The sequence below is a fragment of the Antechinus flavipes genome, chromosome 3 (genome assembly GCF_016432865.1).
Source record: "Antechinus flavipes isolate AdamAnt ecotype Samford, QLD, Australia chromosome 3, AdamAnt_v2, whole genome shotgun sequence".
In the NCBI taxonomy this organism is placed as follows: domain Eukaryota; kingdom Metazoa; phylum Chordata; class Mammalia; order Dasyuromorphia; family Dasyuridae; genus Antechinus; species Antechinus flavipes.
This window is the reverse complement of record NC_067400.1, coordinates 248,471,979-248,487,876: the sequence shown is the minus strand read 5'-3', so window position 1 is coordinate 248,487,876 and position 15,898 is coordinate 248,471,979. Positions and strand designations below refer to the sequence as shown.

The following is a 15,898-nucleotide window of genomic DNA, read 5'->3' as shown; positions in this document are numbered from 1 at the left end:
TTCTCTTTCTTTCTCGCCTTCCCTCCCTCTTTCTCCCTCTTTTCCTCCTCTTCCCCCTTTCCCTTCTTTTTCCTCTCTCCCCCCCTTCCCCTCTCCTATCTTCTTCCTCACTCCTTTTTGGCCTTTCTCCTTCTACCCCTCTGCTCTTCTCCTTTTCCTTCTCTATCCCTCTCTTCCTATTTCCTTTTCCCCCCTCCCTCTCCATTTCCCTCTCCTCCTTCTCTCTCTCCCCCTTTTCCTTTCTCTTCCCCTCTCCCCTTTTCCTTCTCCTTCTCTCCCTTTCCCTTCCCTTCTACTTTCCCTCCCTCTCCCTCTCTCACTGTCTCTGTCTCTGTCTCTCTGTCTCTCTCTCTCCCTTTCTCTCTGTCCCTCTCTCTCTATCTGTTTCTGACTGTCTCTCTCTCTGTCTTTCTCTCTGTCTCTCTCTGTCTGTCTGTCTCTCTCATTAAGATTGCACCTACATCTGACAATGACTTTGGACGGTATAATTGCACTGCCACAAATCGAATTGGAACAAGATTTCAGGAATATATTCTTGCTTTGGCTGGTAAGTACAATGTTTATATTAATTTTATACAATGCTATACATTTCCAAATAAATAATTTTAAAGATTATTTTTGTCTATTTGTAATAATGCAATTATTCTTATTTTTAAGTTTTTCATATGTTAAGACCAGATCTTATGACACAAATACTTTAAATATACAGAAAATTTAATAGATTTTTTAAATAATTATTTAATAGTTATAATAAATATTTAATATTTTAAATGATGTACTAAATTCTGTAAATACTTAACACTTTTTAATCTTTATAAATCTTATTTTTATTGTATAGATATTTCAGTTGTTTTTAAAAACAACTGTTTCATTTACAAAAGTTTAGTTGATTTTTTTAAAGAAATATGTGCAAGTTTTGTCTTTAACTTTTGAAAAACCAAAAACTAAAATATATGTATGAAAATTCATTATTATCAGATGTCTAGATATTTATAAATATAAATTTATTAAGTCTCTGAATATTTCTGTTAGCTTCTTTAAAATCTCTCAGACTTTTCTTTAATATTTGGCAGTAATTATTGCAAGAAAATCAAACAGAACAATGTTTTAAAATTTGAAATTCAGATACAGGTACCCCTGATCCTATTACCTCCTGTATTCTTCATGACCTTCATTCACTATATCTTAAGCACATTCATTTTCCCCAACCATGCCACAGATTTCCTAAACCAAAAACTGATAAAATCTACTGTTAATGAAAATTAAGTTTTCTTCTCTGAATTCCGTCCAAAAAAAGACATACATTATTAATCATATGACATCACAGTAGTGAGAATGGACATTTACTTAAGCATTTTTTTTTTTTTTGGAGAGGGTGTGTGAGGCAGTGAGGGTTAAATGACTTACCCAGGATCACATAATTAGTAAGGGTTCAGTGTCTTAGACTGGATTTGAACTCAGATTCTCCTATCTCCAGGGCTAGTGCTCTATCCATTGCAGAATCTAGCCGCCCTAATTTAAGAATTCAAGGCAAATAATATAAACAATAAAGGTATCTAGCATCCATTTCCAAAATTGCTGTCACTTCTAGTGTTTCTATTGTAAACATTAGTCAACTTTAAATTAAATATTTTAGAGATTATCAGTCTTGTTCTTGCACAAATCTTATAAAGGGGTAACATTTACAAATGGTCCCACCAGATCACCTTCCTTGAGCTAGTAGGTTGGACAGCCTTCATCAAAAGTTAGACATACTGAAACGGCTCACTGTTTTATTATCTGTTATGTTACTAAAGCATAGAATGTGAACTACACTGTCCAATCAGCTCACTCAGCCCATTGACATGAAGACAAGCCACAGAATAAATTCACTAAAATCCCTTGCTTTTCAGCTGTATCTCTGCTACTTAGACTTGCATCTTCAAGATTCTCCAGATTCTACCACCATTTTTTCCTGTCTCTACCATCTCAATTTTCAAAATCTCCTGTGCTTAGAGCTGTATCTATATTGGAGTCTTGTAAATAATTTTAGTGCCCCCTTGCAATAAATATGGATTTCTCTGTGTTTCAAAGCATTGTTAGGAACAAGATATTTCCCAACAATAGGAGAAGTCCTATTCTATAACTGTGGAGCTAATTCTAAGAGTCGGAAGAGTAATCATAATCTACTGCCCATTTCTGACATTTAATTAGCAGCTAATTCAATCCAATTTTTTATTCTCTCTTATTTGATTCTAAGTTCTAAATTGTTTTACTTTTCTCACAGCACTCCCCCATCCATTGAGAAGATAAGAAATACAAAATCCATTACATTATGTCATGCAAAACAAATTTTTCTATTAGCCATGTCCTTTAAAAAAAAAAAAAAGAAAGAGAAAGAAAAAACTTTGAGTCCATCAGTTCTTTATCTGAATGTGGATAGCATTTTCCATCATAAGTCTTTTGAAACTTTGATGAGTCCTAGGACATTGTGTTGATCACAATTACCAAGTCTTTCAAAGTTGATTATTTTTACAATATTGCAGTTTCTGTGTAAATTGTTCTGTTTATGTTCACTTCCCAGTTTTTTTTTTCTGAAACCATCCTCTTCATCATTTCAGTACAATACTGTTGAATTGTTCATATGTATTAGGATGTATTCCTCCATTCTTCAGTTGATGAACACTTCTTCATATGTTGTTCTTATTCAGTTTTTCAATCATGTCTGACTTTTCATGACCCCATATGGGGTTTTATTGGCAAAGATGCTAGAGTGTTTTGCCATTTCCTTCTCTGGCTCATTTTAAAAATAAACTGAAGTAAACAGGGTTAAGTGACTTACCCAGAGTCACACAGCTAGTAAATGTCTGAAGCCAGATTTGAACTCAGAAAGATGAGTCTTTTTGACTCTGGGCTCTATCCACTTTCCTAACTGCCCTCCTTTAATTTACCTATTTTTTATTCTTTACTTTCCCTTAACCTCTTTCCTTTTTTTCTTTATTGAATGAAATATGTTCCTATGTCCAGCTTGTTGTGTGTGTATTCTTCCATGTTTTGACAAATTTAGATGATAATGAGGTTCAAGTATTCCCACTCCATCTCCCACTTCCTCTTCCCTCTTGTATAAACTTCTATTTGAATACTTCATTTCTGTGAGGTTTTCATATATGTTAATTTTTATGTATATTATACATATGTTAAATATATTATATGTCACACATATATAATTTAAAATGTGTACACACACACACACATAAGAATACAGTTTGATCTTGTTTAGTCTCTTTTGAGTGCTTGCTAAAATTACCTTTTAAGTTTCTCTTGTCTTTTATCTTTGTATGTCAGATTTTCTATTCAGTTCTAGTCTTTTCATCAGGAAAGCTTAGAAATCCTCTCTTTCATTAAATATTTTCCAGCATATTAAAATTCAGTTTTTTTGAGTAAATTTCTCTTGGTTGTAAGCCTATATTATTTTTCTCTGAAATATCATACTTAAAGCTCATCTTTCTGGTGAATGCAAAACTATGTGTGACCTTGACTGTGGCTTTTTAGTACTTTATTGTCTTTGTTTACATTTTTTTTCTTTAACCTGAATTTTGAATATAATGTTCCTGGGAATGTTTAGTTTAGAGTTTCTTTTAGGAAGTGACTGATGGATTTTTTCAATTTCTATTTTGCCTTCTGGGTCTATGGAGAAAATTCTTTGATGATTTTTTTTGAAATATGAAGACTAGGTTATTTTGTTGTTGCTCATGGCTTCAAGTAGTCCAATGATGTTTCATGTCGGCAACAACTTCTGCTTGATCATATTTTAATATTTCTTGAAGTCATTACCTTCAATTTGGCCAATTCTGATTATTAGTATGGTATTTTCTTTGGTTAGATTTTGTTCTTTTTATTTCAAGTTGTTATTTCCCTTTTTGTATCTTTCTTCCATAGCTCTAATTTCTTTTCCTATATGTTCCTCTACCACGTTTATTATTAAAGTCATTTTTAGCTCTTCTCCTAATTCTTGTGTTAATTCTTCTAAGAATTCTGTTTGGACATAAATACAAACTATAATTTTTTTGAGACTTTACTCATAGATGTCTACATGTCTTTCTCTTCTTAGTTTGTGTCTTGGGCTTCTCTGTCACCATAATATCTCTGGTGGAATTCTTTTATTTGTTCATTTTTCAAGCCTATTTTTTTTTACTCTGGATATATGTTTGCACCAGGCTCTGTACTCTTTGCAGCAGGGATTATCTATCCCAAATTTTGGTCCTCTTACTTCCTTTTACTTCTTTCATAGTTCAGGTTTTATTCTTTTGAGCTCAGTGCTCCAAATTTATATGATTCAGGGTGAAATCTGCTCACTGTCCTCCTGAGCTATGCATGTTCCTAATCCATGTTTGGGTCTGAACAAGACCCCTTTGCCTTGTTCTTGTTTCAGTAGACTACTGCTGAACTTAGTCTATATTTGCTTAATGGGAGGATCTGCAGGTTCGTTCATACTTCCCTTTGGTCTAAGACTCCTGCTTATTCCGTTGTAGACTTTAGCCTGGTATAGAGTCTGGACCTAAGACTCTTCTCCTGTTTATAGAGTCACACAGCTCTGTTTGCTTCCAAACTTAATCCTTGTTTACTATACAGCTAAGATCTGTTAGCAGCCACTTCTCTCTGCTTTCCCTAGATATAGACTTCCACCTCCCCCCAATCCTATTCCTCAGTCCTACCTAGAACTGGATTGGAAACAAACCTGCCAGACAGCATTCATTTCTGTACTCTGAGTTAGTTCAGGGATCCCTTTGGGTTTACTTCTTGTATCAAATCTCTTTCAGTATTTGAATACTAGAATGCTCAATATGCTACATTCTTCTGGCAACACCCAATTCCTAGTGTCTACAGACCTCTCTCTTTCTCTTTCCCTAAGCCAAATTGAACTGGAAAAATGATATATTATGATTTTTCTTGGATTCCTCAGTTAGAATTCAATTTGGTATGTTTTCTAGATCTTTGAATGTGCTTCTTCCTGCTATTCTGCCATCTTGACCCCATCCTGCCAAGGGCTCTTTCAAATACAGAATACAGAAGCAGAAATATTTGAGTGATACATTGTAGTGTGTTATATATACTTGATAGTGCCATTGTATATACTAAAAGGCATCAATAGTGATGGGAATTATGTAAACATGAAAAGTCATTCAATTTCCATCTAAGGAATATTCTCTTCACAAGATTCAATTCCAGGTCTATGATATCAAGGACTATAAAATTAATAAGTAAGAGTGCTTGAAAAAGGATGCTCCAGGGTAGTGGATGTTTATTTAATATTCTTAGGATTTCAGCATAAATCATTTTTGTTTAAAACATTCTTTAGCACCCATAGTGTATCTACAACTTCATCAATTCGGTTGCTTCTATGTTTCATGTTGCAAACCTTATCTTATTATCCTGTGAGATCCTTTTCTTCCATTAAATCAGGATTTCTCTAAAAGAAAAAATTCACCTGTAAGTCCAGGTTTGGAAAGCAAGAAAATCATATGTTAATAATTATAGTAAAATAAATATTGTTTTAGGTTGTAGGAGACTTGTAGGCTTTTATTTTTCAATTACTTTTCTAATTAGTCAATCAAACAGTAAACATATTAAGTACTTACAATATACTAGGCATTGTGCTAAGTATTGGGTATATAAGAAGAAACAAAAGCAGTCCCTGTTCTCAAGAAGCTAATGTCACAATTCTTGGACTTCAATTTTCTCCTCTAAAAGATGAAAAAATAAGAATCAGAATAGATAAAACAAAAATTATCCAAGGGTCCACTGATTCAGTACTGCTGTGAATCAATAATAACTGCAGTTTTATTATGCTCAGAGTTCAAGCTTCACTGAGAGCTTATGTCTGTCAATGAGCCAAGAGCATCAGTTTTAGCAACTTTATATGAAATGTGAATATATAAGCGGATGGAAACACTAGAAACTTGGCCAAAGTAGAAGAGAGGAAGATGAGGGTATACACATCAGGAAACAAGTAACAGAAAGGAAAGATAAGGACATCTACATTGGGAAGGTCAGGAAAGCTTGGTCAAAGCTATAGGTCAAGATGGTCAGTATTGGAGCATAAGTTAAATGTCCTAAACTTAATTTTTTTCAGACCAGCAGGATGTGTAACCTGCTTGCTTGAAGCCATGTCAAGAAGCTCAAGATAAAGTCGAGGACTGGGACATAGTTTTTCTTGGCTTAGTGGTGACAAGAAGCCTGAGCCAGAAATTCTCATGTTCTGTAGATTATCTTGAGAGTCCTTTTCACATACAAATTTCTGAGTCTATAATTACATTGCATTCAACATTCATGTGGAAATTTGTAAAATGTATAACAAAATTCTATTTCTATACCAAAATCCTATTTTATTTTTGGATGTGTTCATCTCCAAGATTTGAATGATTATATGCTGCTTTATTGCCAGCCTCCTCGGGTGAAGAGAAGAGCTTCTTGCGCCTTCCATCCCCTCCTTAGAACAGTGTGCACCCTTTAGGGAAGGTAGAAAGACCAGGTGGCTTCCACCTGCCCAAAGGACTTCTCCCAGAACAAGGATTATACTGCTTCCTTTTGCTCCCTCACTGCCAACTCCCCCAGCTGAGAAGATGACCTGAACATTCCTCTGACCATACTCCTTGGGCCTTCCATCTCCTGCTGGTTGTAGCATGTCCTCCTGAGGGAAAGCCCCGAAGGACAAGCTTCCATCTGCCCCAGAGCAGTGACTTCCATCTTTACCGGCACAAGGTTACTTCTGTTACTACCAGTCTGATCTCCCAGGGCAAGGAGCAGCAACCTACCCTTTGACCTCAGACCTTCCATCTGCTGCTTTCCAGTACCAGGAAAAGAACATTTGCTGTGCAGTTTTGACTTCCATCTCTTATTGCATCCTTTTCCTGCCCTTTTAGGGAAAAATAATGAAACAGGACTTGCCATCAGACAATCTGACTATGAACCTTTCATCTCATATACAACTAATATTCATTCTGATCTCCAACCTCTTTTTGGATAAGAGGCATTCTCCGCACATTGATGAACATTCTCACACTTGACCATTCCCTTCCCCTCTAGATCATCATCCAAAACAAATTCCCTACCTTTCACCATCTAATTTCTTATTCCCATCCAATGATCCTTCCCACTGCAAAGTTTCAAGCAAACCCCACTTAACCTTTCCACTGTGCCTTCTGGAATATCCATTCATTGTCCCTAAGATTCATCCTAAATCCTTTCTTCTCCCCCTCCTTCCATTATTACTGATAGTCTCCCCAGATGACACAGGCTCCATAGCCACACTTTTCCAGTACTAACTACACCTTCATTCATTCCCCTTGGCTCACTGGTAGAGGGATTCCTTCCTCTCCGTTGTCATTTCCAGTTTTTCCCTCATCTTCATCACTCAGCAACATCTCTTCCATGTTCAGTGAGTGATACAAAGTTCATAATTTTTCTGTCCTCTCCATTTCCTATCTTCAGTATACATATTGACTCCCCCTTAAACTCCCCAACCACTCAATTCCTTAATCTCTCCATCTCCCATGAGCTATTCCTCCATCCCACCTTAGCCACACACATAAATGGTCATACTTTTGTTCTTGCCATTACCCACAAATATAACCACCTCCACATTAAGAATTGCACAGTTCCATTATTGTACCATAACTTATTGACTTTTCACCTCTTCCTCTGCCTTCTTTACAAAATTCTATTTTTCATCCATACCACAGCCTCTAATATCTTGGCCTTCCAATTTTAATCACAGGTCAGCAACTTGCTCAAGCCACCTCCTCTCCTCTTTTCCCAATCTTAGTGAAGTAATTCAACTCTATACTGTCCCTCTCTCTTGATTTTCTAGCCCTCTTTTCATATTGCCATTTATACTCTCCCAAGCATCAGCCTTGGATAAGCTCACCATTTGTTGCCTTTATTCCTAAATTATGTTGCTGGACTAAAATGGAGAAAATTATACAATGATTCTTTCTCAGTCCACTACAAGTTTGTTATCTAATTTCAACTGGATCCTTATTGCTAATGAGTAATCCTTCTCTTATTTACCATATCAACTTACTATCCCAGTCACTGGGATATATAACAGTTCTCCCAGATATTTCCTTCTCTTCTCAAAACTGCCGTGGCTCCCCTTCTCCCCATCCTCTTAGTTGAGAACCTTACATTATATTTTACCAAAAAAAAAAAGAAGAAGAAGAACATTCACCATCAATTCTTTCTTCTTACAACTTTCTCATCTGTTATCAAGGGAAACTTTCACCCCAATCTCATATAATGAGTCAGCTTTGCTCTTTACTAAGGCTAACCCATCTACCTACTTAACTGATCCCATTCCATCCTGTCACCTCTAACAAATTGCCCCCTTTATTATCTTCCTCTATCATCTATTTTTAGTTTCTCCACCTCTACTGTCATGTCTCCGTACCTCCCTATGTCACCATCCCCATAACCAGTCTGTTTCCACTTTTCCCACAGCTTTCAAAAATTCTCATTCCTTTTTCCTGACACTGCCGCCATTCTAGTGCAGACCCTGACTCCCAACCAACTTCATTCAGTCCATTCTCCATTGAGCCACCAAAGTGATTTACTTAAAGAGCAGGTCTGGCCATATTACACACCTTCTCACTTGATTTCCTTTCACAACTTATCCCCCCTACCAATCCAGCATTTTTATTATTATTATTATTATAACTTTTTATTTACAGGCTATATATATCGCTTCTCGGCCTTTTGGCTAAGATCAAGTGTAGTATTTACAGGCTATATGCATGGGTAATTTTTCAGCATTGACCCTTGCAAAAATTTCTGTTCCAACTTTTCCCTTCCTTCCCTCTACTCCCTCCCCTCGATGGCAGGTAGTCCAATACATGTTAAATATGTTAAAGTATATGTTAAATATAATATATATGTACATATTTATATAGTTATCTTGTTGCACAAGAAAAATCAGATTTAGAAAGAAGGTAAAAATAACCTGGGAAGAAAAACAAAAATGTAAGCAAATAATAATAGAAAGAATATAAATACAATATTGTAGTCCACACTGATTCACAGTGTTCTTTCACTGGGTGTAGCTGGTTCTGTTCATTATTGCTCAGTTGGAACTGATTTGGATTCTCTCATTGTTGAAGAGGGCCATGTCCATCAGAATTGATCCTTATATAGTATTGTTGTTGAAGTATATAATGATCTCCTCTGCTCATTTCACTCAGCATCAGTTCACGTAAGTCTCTCCAAGGTCCTCTGTATTCATCCTGCAGGTCATTTCTTACAGAACAATATACCATAACATTCATATATCACAATTTACCCAACCATTCTCCAATTGATGGGCATCCATTCATTTCCTACTACACTATACTACAAAGAGATCTGCCACAAACATTTTTGCACATACAGGTCCCTTTCCCTTCTTTAATATCTCTTTGGGATATAATCCCAATAGAAATACTGCTGGATCAAAGGGTATGCACAGTTTGATAACTTTTTGAGCATAGTTCCAAATTGTTCTCCAGAATGGTTGGATTCATTCACAACTCCACCAACAATGCATCAGTGTCCCAGTTTTTCCGCATCCCCTCCAATATTCGTCATTATCTTTTCCTGTCATCCTAGCCAATCTGACAGGTGTGTAGTGGTATCTCAGAGTTGTCTTAATTTGCATTTCTCTGATTAATAATGAGTTGGAACACCTTTTTATGTGAGTAGAAATAGTTTTAAATTCTTCATCTGAATATTTTCTGTTCATGTCCTTTGACCATTTATCAATTGGAGAATGGTTTGATTTCTTATAAATTAGAGTCAGTTCTCCATATATTTTGGAAATGAGGCTTTTATCAGAACCTTTAACATAAAAATGTTTTCCCAGTTTTTTGCTTCCCTTCTAATCTTGTCTGTATTAGTTTTGTTTGTGTAAAAGCTTTTTAAGTTGATATAATCAAAATTTTCTATTTTGTGATCAATGATGATCTCTAGTTCTTCTTTGGTCACAAATTCCTTCCTCTTTCACAGGTCTGAGAGATAAACTATCCTATGTTCTTCTAATTTATTTATAATCTCATTCTTTATGCCTAAATCATGAACCTATTTTGATCTTATCTTGGTGTACGGTATTAAGTGTGCAACCCAGTCTTTTTATACTTTAGTCCTCACCACACACTCTTCAATCCAGTCTCCTTGCTGTTCTGTGAACAAGACAGTCTTTCTTATGGCTCTGGACATTTTCTCTGACTTGTCCCTCATGCTTCCCAACTCTGCCCTCTAACTTCCCTGGATTCCTTAGCTAAAATTCCATGTTTTTATGAGAAACCTTTCCTAATTCTCCTTTTTTACATGTTGTCTCCCCTATTAAATTGTGAATTCCCTGAGGACTGGGACTATCTCTTGCCTCTTTTTTATTCCCAGCTGTTAGCACAATGCCTGGTACAGAGTAGACATTTAATAAATGTCAAAGGAAAACAAAACAAAGGAAAAAATAATCACAAATTTTTTTAATTTTTTATTCTTTCCAGCAAAGTCATCTCAAAAAGAAATTCCAAAAATGTAAAGTTATAATGCTCTTTAAAATTCAAATCCACCTATTGAACTCAATTTCATTGAAAGAAAATATAATAATTTCTAAAGATGTTCTGCATTAAGTGAAAGAAACATGTATACATGTTCATATACACACTTGCATTTTTTTCTTTCAGACAAGGAAGTTTGCTTTGCTTGTCTATACATGTTTGTGACTGGGATTTAGTTTTTTATTCATTCTAAATTGGATGGGAGGAGATAAAAATGGGAGGGGGGAAGGACATTTCTGCTGATTGAAAAAAATTGTTTTAAAAAACATCTGAATCTAATATATAAAAGATTTTGAAGAAAAAATGACAACTTTGGAATTTTAATATGTGCAGATTATTATAAAATTGACTAGATTTATTGTTTCTATTTTGATAATTTTTATTGAAATAGATATAGACAGTTACTTCTTAATCTTCACAAATTCATTGGACACAGAAGAATATAATTTTTAAAATGTGACCCCAGATTTTTCTTTTTGAGGATTTAGATTTCATGTAAGAAATAAAATAATGAATATTTCCATTTGTAGTATATTAATAAATCTTTTTTAAAATAAGTGTATTCAAGTCAGGCCATCTCAACTGAATTTTTATTATAAATGAGTATCAAGTAGATGAAACTATCTTTTGAATTTCCTATTTTGATTTTCTGAAGAATGATAACTTATGTTTTATAGATGCCATGCAAATTAGTCTGAATAAAAAATTTGAATTTTAAAATTGTACTACTGTTCCAAATGTGTTCAGTAACCATGCCCTCACCCAAAAAATTGAATTAGTGAAAACATCATCTCATTTAAAAAATGACATTGGAAACCCAAATTAATAAAATGAAATTTGGTTTTGCATTGATTTAATGCTATTTTATTAACAGAGGTAAGGGATGACTTTCCCACTTTTGATTTCTCATTACTCAAAAAGAATATCAAGCTAACTATATACTTTTAAAGTTCATATCTGTTAAACTACCTGAATAAGAATTTTCTATTATTTATATTATTAAATATACTGTATGTTTTAGTATTGGTTTTTCTCAATTTATTTTTTATGTTTCCATTGTTTTTATTTTCTTATAGATGTGCCTTCCAGTCCCTATGAAGTAAAAATTATAGAGTTGTCACAAACTATTGCCAAAGTTTCTTTTAACAAACCAGACTCTCATGGTGGTGTACCTATTCATCACTATCAATTGGATGTAAAAGAAGTGACTTCAGAAACATGGAAAGTGTTTCGTTCCCATGGAATTTCAAGTGAGTCAACAAATTTGGAATCCTGTTTATCAATTCAAAGTCAGTTCTTATTTTTGTTTCATCTGTTACATTTTGCATTTCAGAGGAATGGGAATAAAAGTTTCATTGCCCTAAATTGAGTGAATAAAACTTTGGAAAAAAAATTACAGGAAGTTTAAAGGAAATTACTTGATTTATAGTAACAATGTTTATAGAGGATGCTTCTTAAATTTAAAAAAAAATCATAAAACACCCAAATCAGGAAAATTATATAATTTTAATCATAAAGATTATTAAACCCAGGTTTGTTTTGAGGCAAGTATTTGAAGCATTAACACTGATTACACTGGACACTCCATTGCCTGAAGAACAAGTATGTCACATATTACCCCTTCCCCAAGGTTCTCTGGTAATTTTAATGGGATTGAGGATGAATTTTCTAAGCTCTCTGAGGAGTGTAGTGGGTAGTCTCCATGCCCCATTTACATTTAGCTACTAACAGATAGGCTCTTACAAGGAGATATTGATTTCAAAGGTACAGACAGTTTTTACTTTATGTAAATGAACCATTCTGCCAACCTCTACAAAAAGTGATTTTTCCATAGTGTGATCTCTGGGTATTCATTCTTTTCCTTTCCCTTCAAGGCAAGCATTTTTTTAGAAGTTGAACTTTTTTCTTTGTTTGTTTTTTGGTGGATGGAAGACTCTGGAGTGCTAAACCAAGAGCTAGGAGCAGAGAAAAAGAAAGAAAGAATGCACAGTATTGTTCAGTAAAGTTAACATATGTGGGGTTTTATAGAATATGGTTTTCTTTCAGAATTCTTTATGTAAAGTCACATTTGCATCATGCAAATTTACCCAGTTAGAACTGTCTGTATAATCAGAAACATACATATTTATTCCATAACATGTGGGACCTATCCCTCTTGCTTCCCTATCACCTCAGTCCTTCTATATCATTCGGGTTGGTTTTCTTCTTCATGAACTGGATCCTTTAAACTCCCATGGAAGGGTACAAGGGCGTGAGCTCATTGTTTTGGGGCAGAAATTTGTCTAGATTAGATTCTGTTTATACTCTAAACAGAAGTAAAGTCTCTTGGGTGGATGGGGTCCTGTCCAAGATCAAAAGGGTTTTTTCGTAGGATTGTAAGATTTAGACAATCTTATCTATCAGACTTGTCCTTCAGAGACTGTTAATTGACCTAAAGGGGCTGGTTCCTGGATGAGGAAATAAGAAAAAAGGCCTGGATACCAGTTTAATAATTGGTTATTTATATAATAGAAAAGTAATCACTTTTCTCATTTCCTTCTTTGATTCTTTCAAATATATTTTGAATATATATTTGGCATATATAATCTTAAAATTTTCACCAAAAATAAAATTTACTCTATCTATTCATTTCATTATCCATTTTTGTTATTTTTTTTTTAGCTATTCATTCTCCCTTCAGGAGGATGAGATCTTGCTATGGATAAGAAAATGACCTTTAATACCAGAATGAATTAATTTTAAAGTTTCCAGAATAACTTCAATTGTAGCAAAATGTTCTAGGATGAGATATACAAGTACATTGAGTAACCAATTTACAAACAGTACATATCAAATAGGTTGCTGATAATAAATACAACATTTTCAATTGCTATGTACAAATGAATGACTCTGAGTAAAAGTAGCTATCTCTTTAAAGCAATATAAGATAAATCACAAGCTATTCTTTTATAATAACTAATTGTTCAGAAATTCTTTTCATTAAATCCAAACAGATAACAGCTTATAATATTAACTTCACTAAGTGAATTTTATCCTAATTTTGCAAATCTGTACATCATTCCTTAATTATTGTGAGATATTAAAGACCTTTATCTTATATTGAACTATAGGAAGATGTCAAGACTAACTATCCACTTACTTCATTGTTGAAAATACAGAAAGGACTAAAATTCCAACACTTGTGTCTTATTATACTAGCTTAGATATGCTTAAGTATTAGCCTATGAGATAAAGATTAATATTATATTCATACTGACTACCTGACATGATTAAAGAAAATTGCCATAAAAGAAGAATAGTAAGGGGAAAATATTCCTTTATCTTGATGTCAATTCCAGGCTAGAGTTTATTTATAGATAATCAATTGCAGTAATTGAGGCTTACAAGGATACCTTCCATTCAAGAGGAAATCCATACTGGGGAAATCAAGTCAGATTAATTGTACCTAAGCCCATGCCAAAAGTCGTTTTCCCAGCCTTTCCCATCAGAAATCCACCTGCAGTTCATTTGGATAAGTATACCTGGAAGCAGGCTCAATTACAATCCCATTTGATCTTAAACAGCAAGTCCCAGTAATCATAGTTTTGGGTAGATTCATTTATTAAGGATCACATGTCACCGAGAGCAAATAATAATGTCCCAAGGGTTAGAATAATTATAAGTAGTCAAGTATATGGAACCAAGAAAGCCCATGTCTTGTAGGGGAAAATGAATTAAATAACCTTAGCCTTCCTGAAGTTAGCCTTCCAATCTTTATTTCCAAGACATGTATCCACTGGCCTCAGATCTCTGATGTTACTTTCTTTAAACTACTAGCATTTTTCCTGAAGCACTCATTTAAATTTGGCCCAAGATTACAACAAAACTAAGAATGAAGCTGAAAAGGAATATTCAGAATCCTAAAAGATTTCACTTCAAATAGCAAAGTGTATCATAGTAGGACTAGATAGTTTTCACTAATACTCTCAAGTTGTTGCAATAAATTAACTAGCAAGAAAAATTAATTAGGCCTTCTAAAAAAAAACACAGAAAATATTTTTACTAACATTCCTTTCTACTAGTATTTCTCTTTCTGAAAAACACCTTAAAATTATCCTGATGTAAAAAGATGATAATCATTAGACTTTCATTAAGTAACATAGTAGGAAACCTTTAAACTAACATATCTATCTCTTATTCAACCCTTAAAGAAAAAAAAATTTAAATTAGAGTTTGTTAAGATTAATTTGGTTAAAATTTAATTTCGGTACAGATCATTCTAGATATAACTTCAGAATCCATAATATTTTTATGCTATAAATTCCTAATTACCACAAATATTTTCCTAATTACCACCCTCTTCTCATCAAAAATTACTCTCAGTGGGGAAGGAGATTTAGTTTTCTAAGTGAAGCAATGCCAAAAATATACTCAATTAAATTGGCCTTATCATAATAACCCTTAATAACTTAATGAATGATCTCATAATTTTCCTAAGTGATGGCTAAATAATTTTAGATGAAATTTCCTTTTTACTCTCGGCAAGTACTTCAGAATATTAATAGCATGCAAACATTTTCTTTTTCTTTTAACAGTTTAGCTCATAATGTAGCAACATCTAAATTCAAAAATGAGTTGTAATCCTAATAATATCATAAACAGTATTATGAATTTGAAATATATAACAAAATCTATTTCTATTAAAGCTATCTCAGTTCAGTTAAATCATCTCTAAATTACCTTATGCCAGGAAATCATTCTGAACTTACAGAAACTGATTAATGAACCTTCTAATTACATAGAGTAAGTACTTTCACCTGTCTTTTAGGTGTAAGTCTTATATAGCATTTATAACATGTCACCAGCAGAGTTGAAACAAACATAATTATGTCAAACTTCTTAAAGACAGAAGAAAAAATATTTTTCAGCATTGTAATCTGAATAAAATACTCTTTACACTGAAAGCATATTGTAACAATTTCCTTATTGAAAAAAAATCTATTTTTCTAACTATTGGTATTACCAAGTTTGATGATAATAAACGTAACTTTACATTAACAATACTAAGAAATATACATAAAGTTTTATCAATTTGAATTCACACCTGTTATTATTAGGTAACTTAAAATGTGTTTATGAATTATAAGTGATTGATGTTAAAATTCTTCAGTCTAAGAGTCCAATGAAGGACTGGTTTTTGGCCTAGGCAAAAAAGATCTAAGGATTTTGATTTAACGCTGGTAGGATGTGATCTCTTTTCCCCAGTTAAAAGTCTGAGTTTTCACAAAAGGGGTATTAAATCATTTTTAATTTGAACAATATGAGGAAATATTTAGTGTCCTATAGTAACC

General features: G+C 33.7%; 1 protein-coding gene and 1 pseudogene across 1 annotated transcript in view; both read left to right on the top strand.

Moving 5' to 3' along the window:
- The window catches only part of NCAM2 (neural cell adhesion molecule 2), a 285,546-nt gene that overhangs the window by 168,920 nt on the left and 100,728 nt on the right, over positions 1 to 15,898 (top strand). Inside the window, exons 11-12 of the mRNA XM_051984853.1 lie at positions 451 to 547; positions 11,645 to 11,818. Of these exons, the coding sequence (XP_051840813.1) occupies positions 451 to 547; positions 11,645 to 11,818 (271 nt within the window). The remainder of the gene's footprint in view (positions 1 to 450; positions 548 to 11,644; positions 11,819 to 15,898) is intronic.
- LOC127558580 (uncharacterized) lies at positions 8,718 to 8,822 on the top strand (annotated as a pseudogene).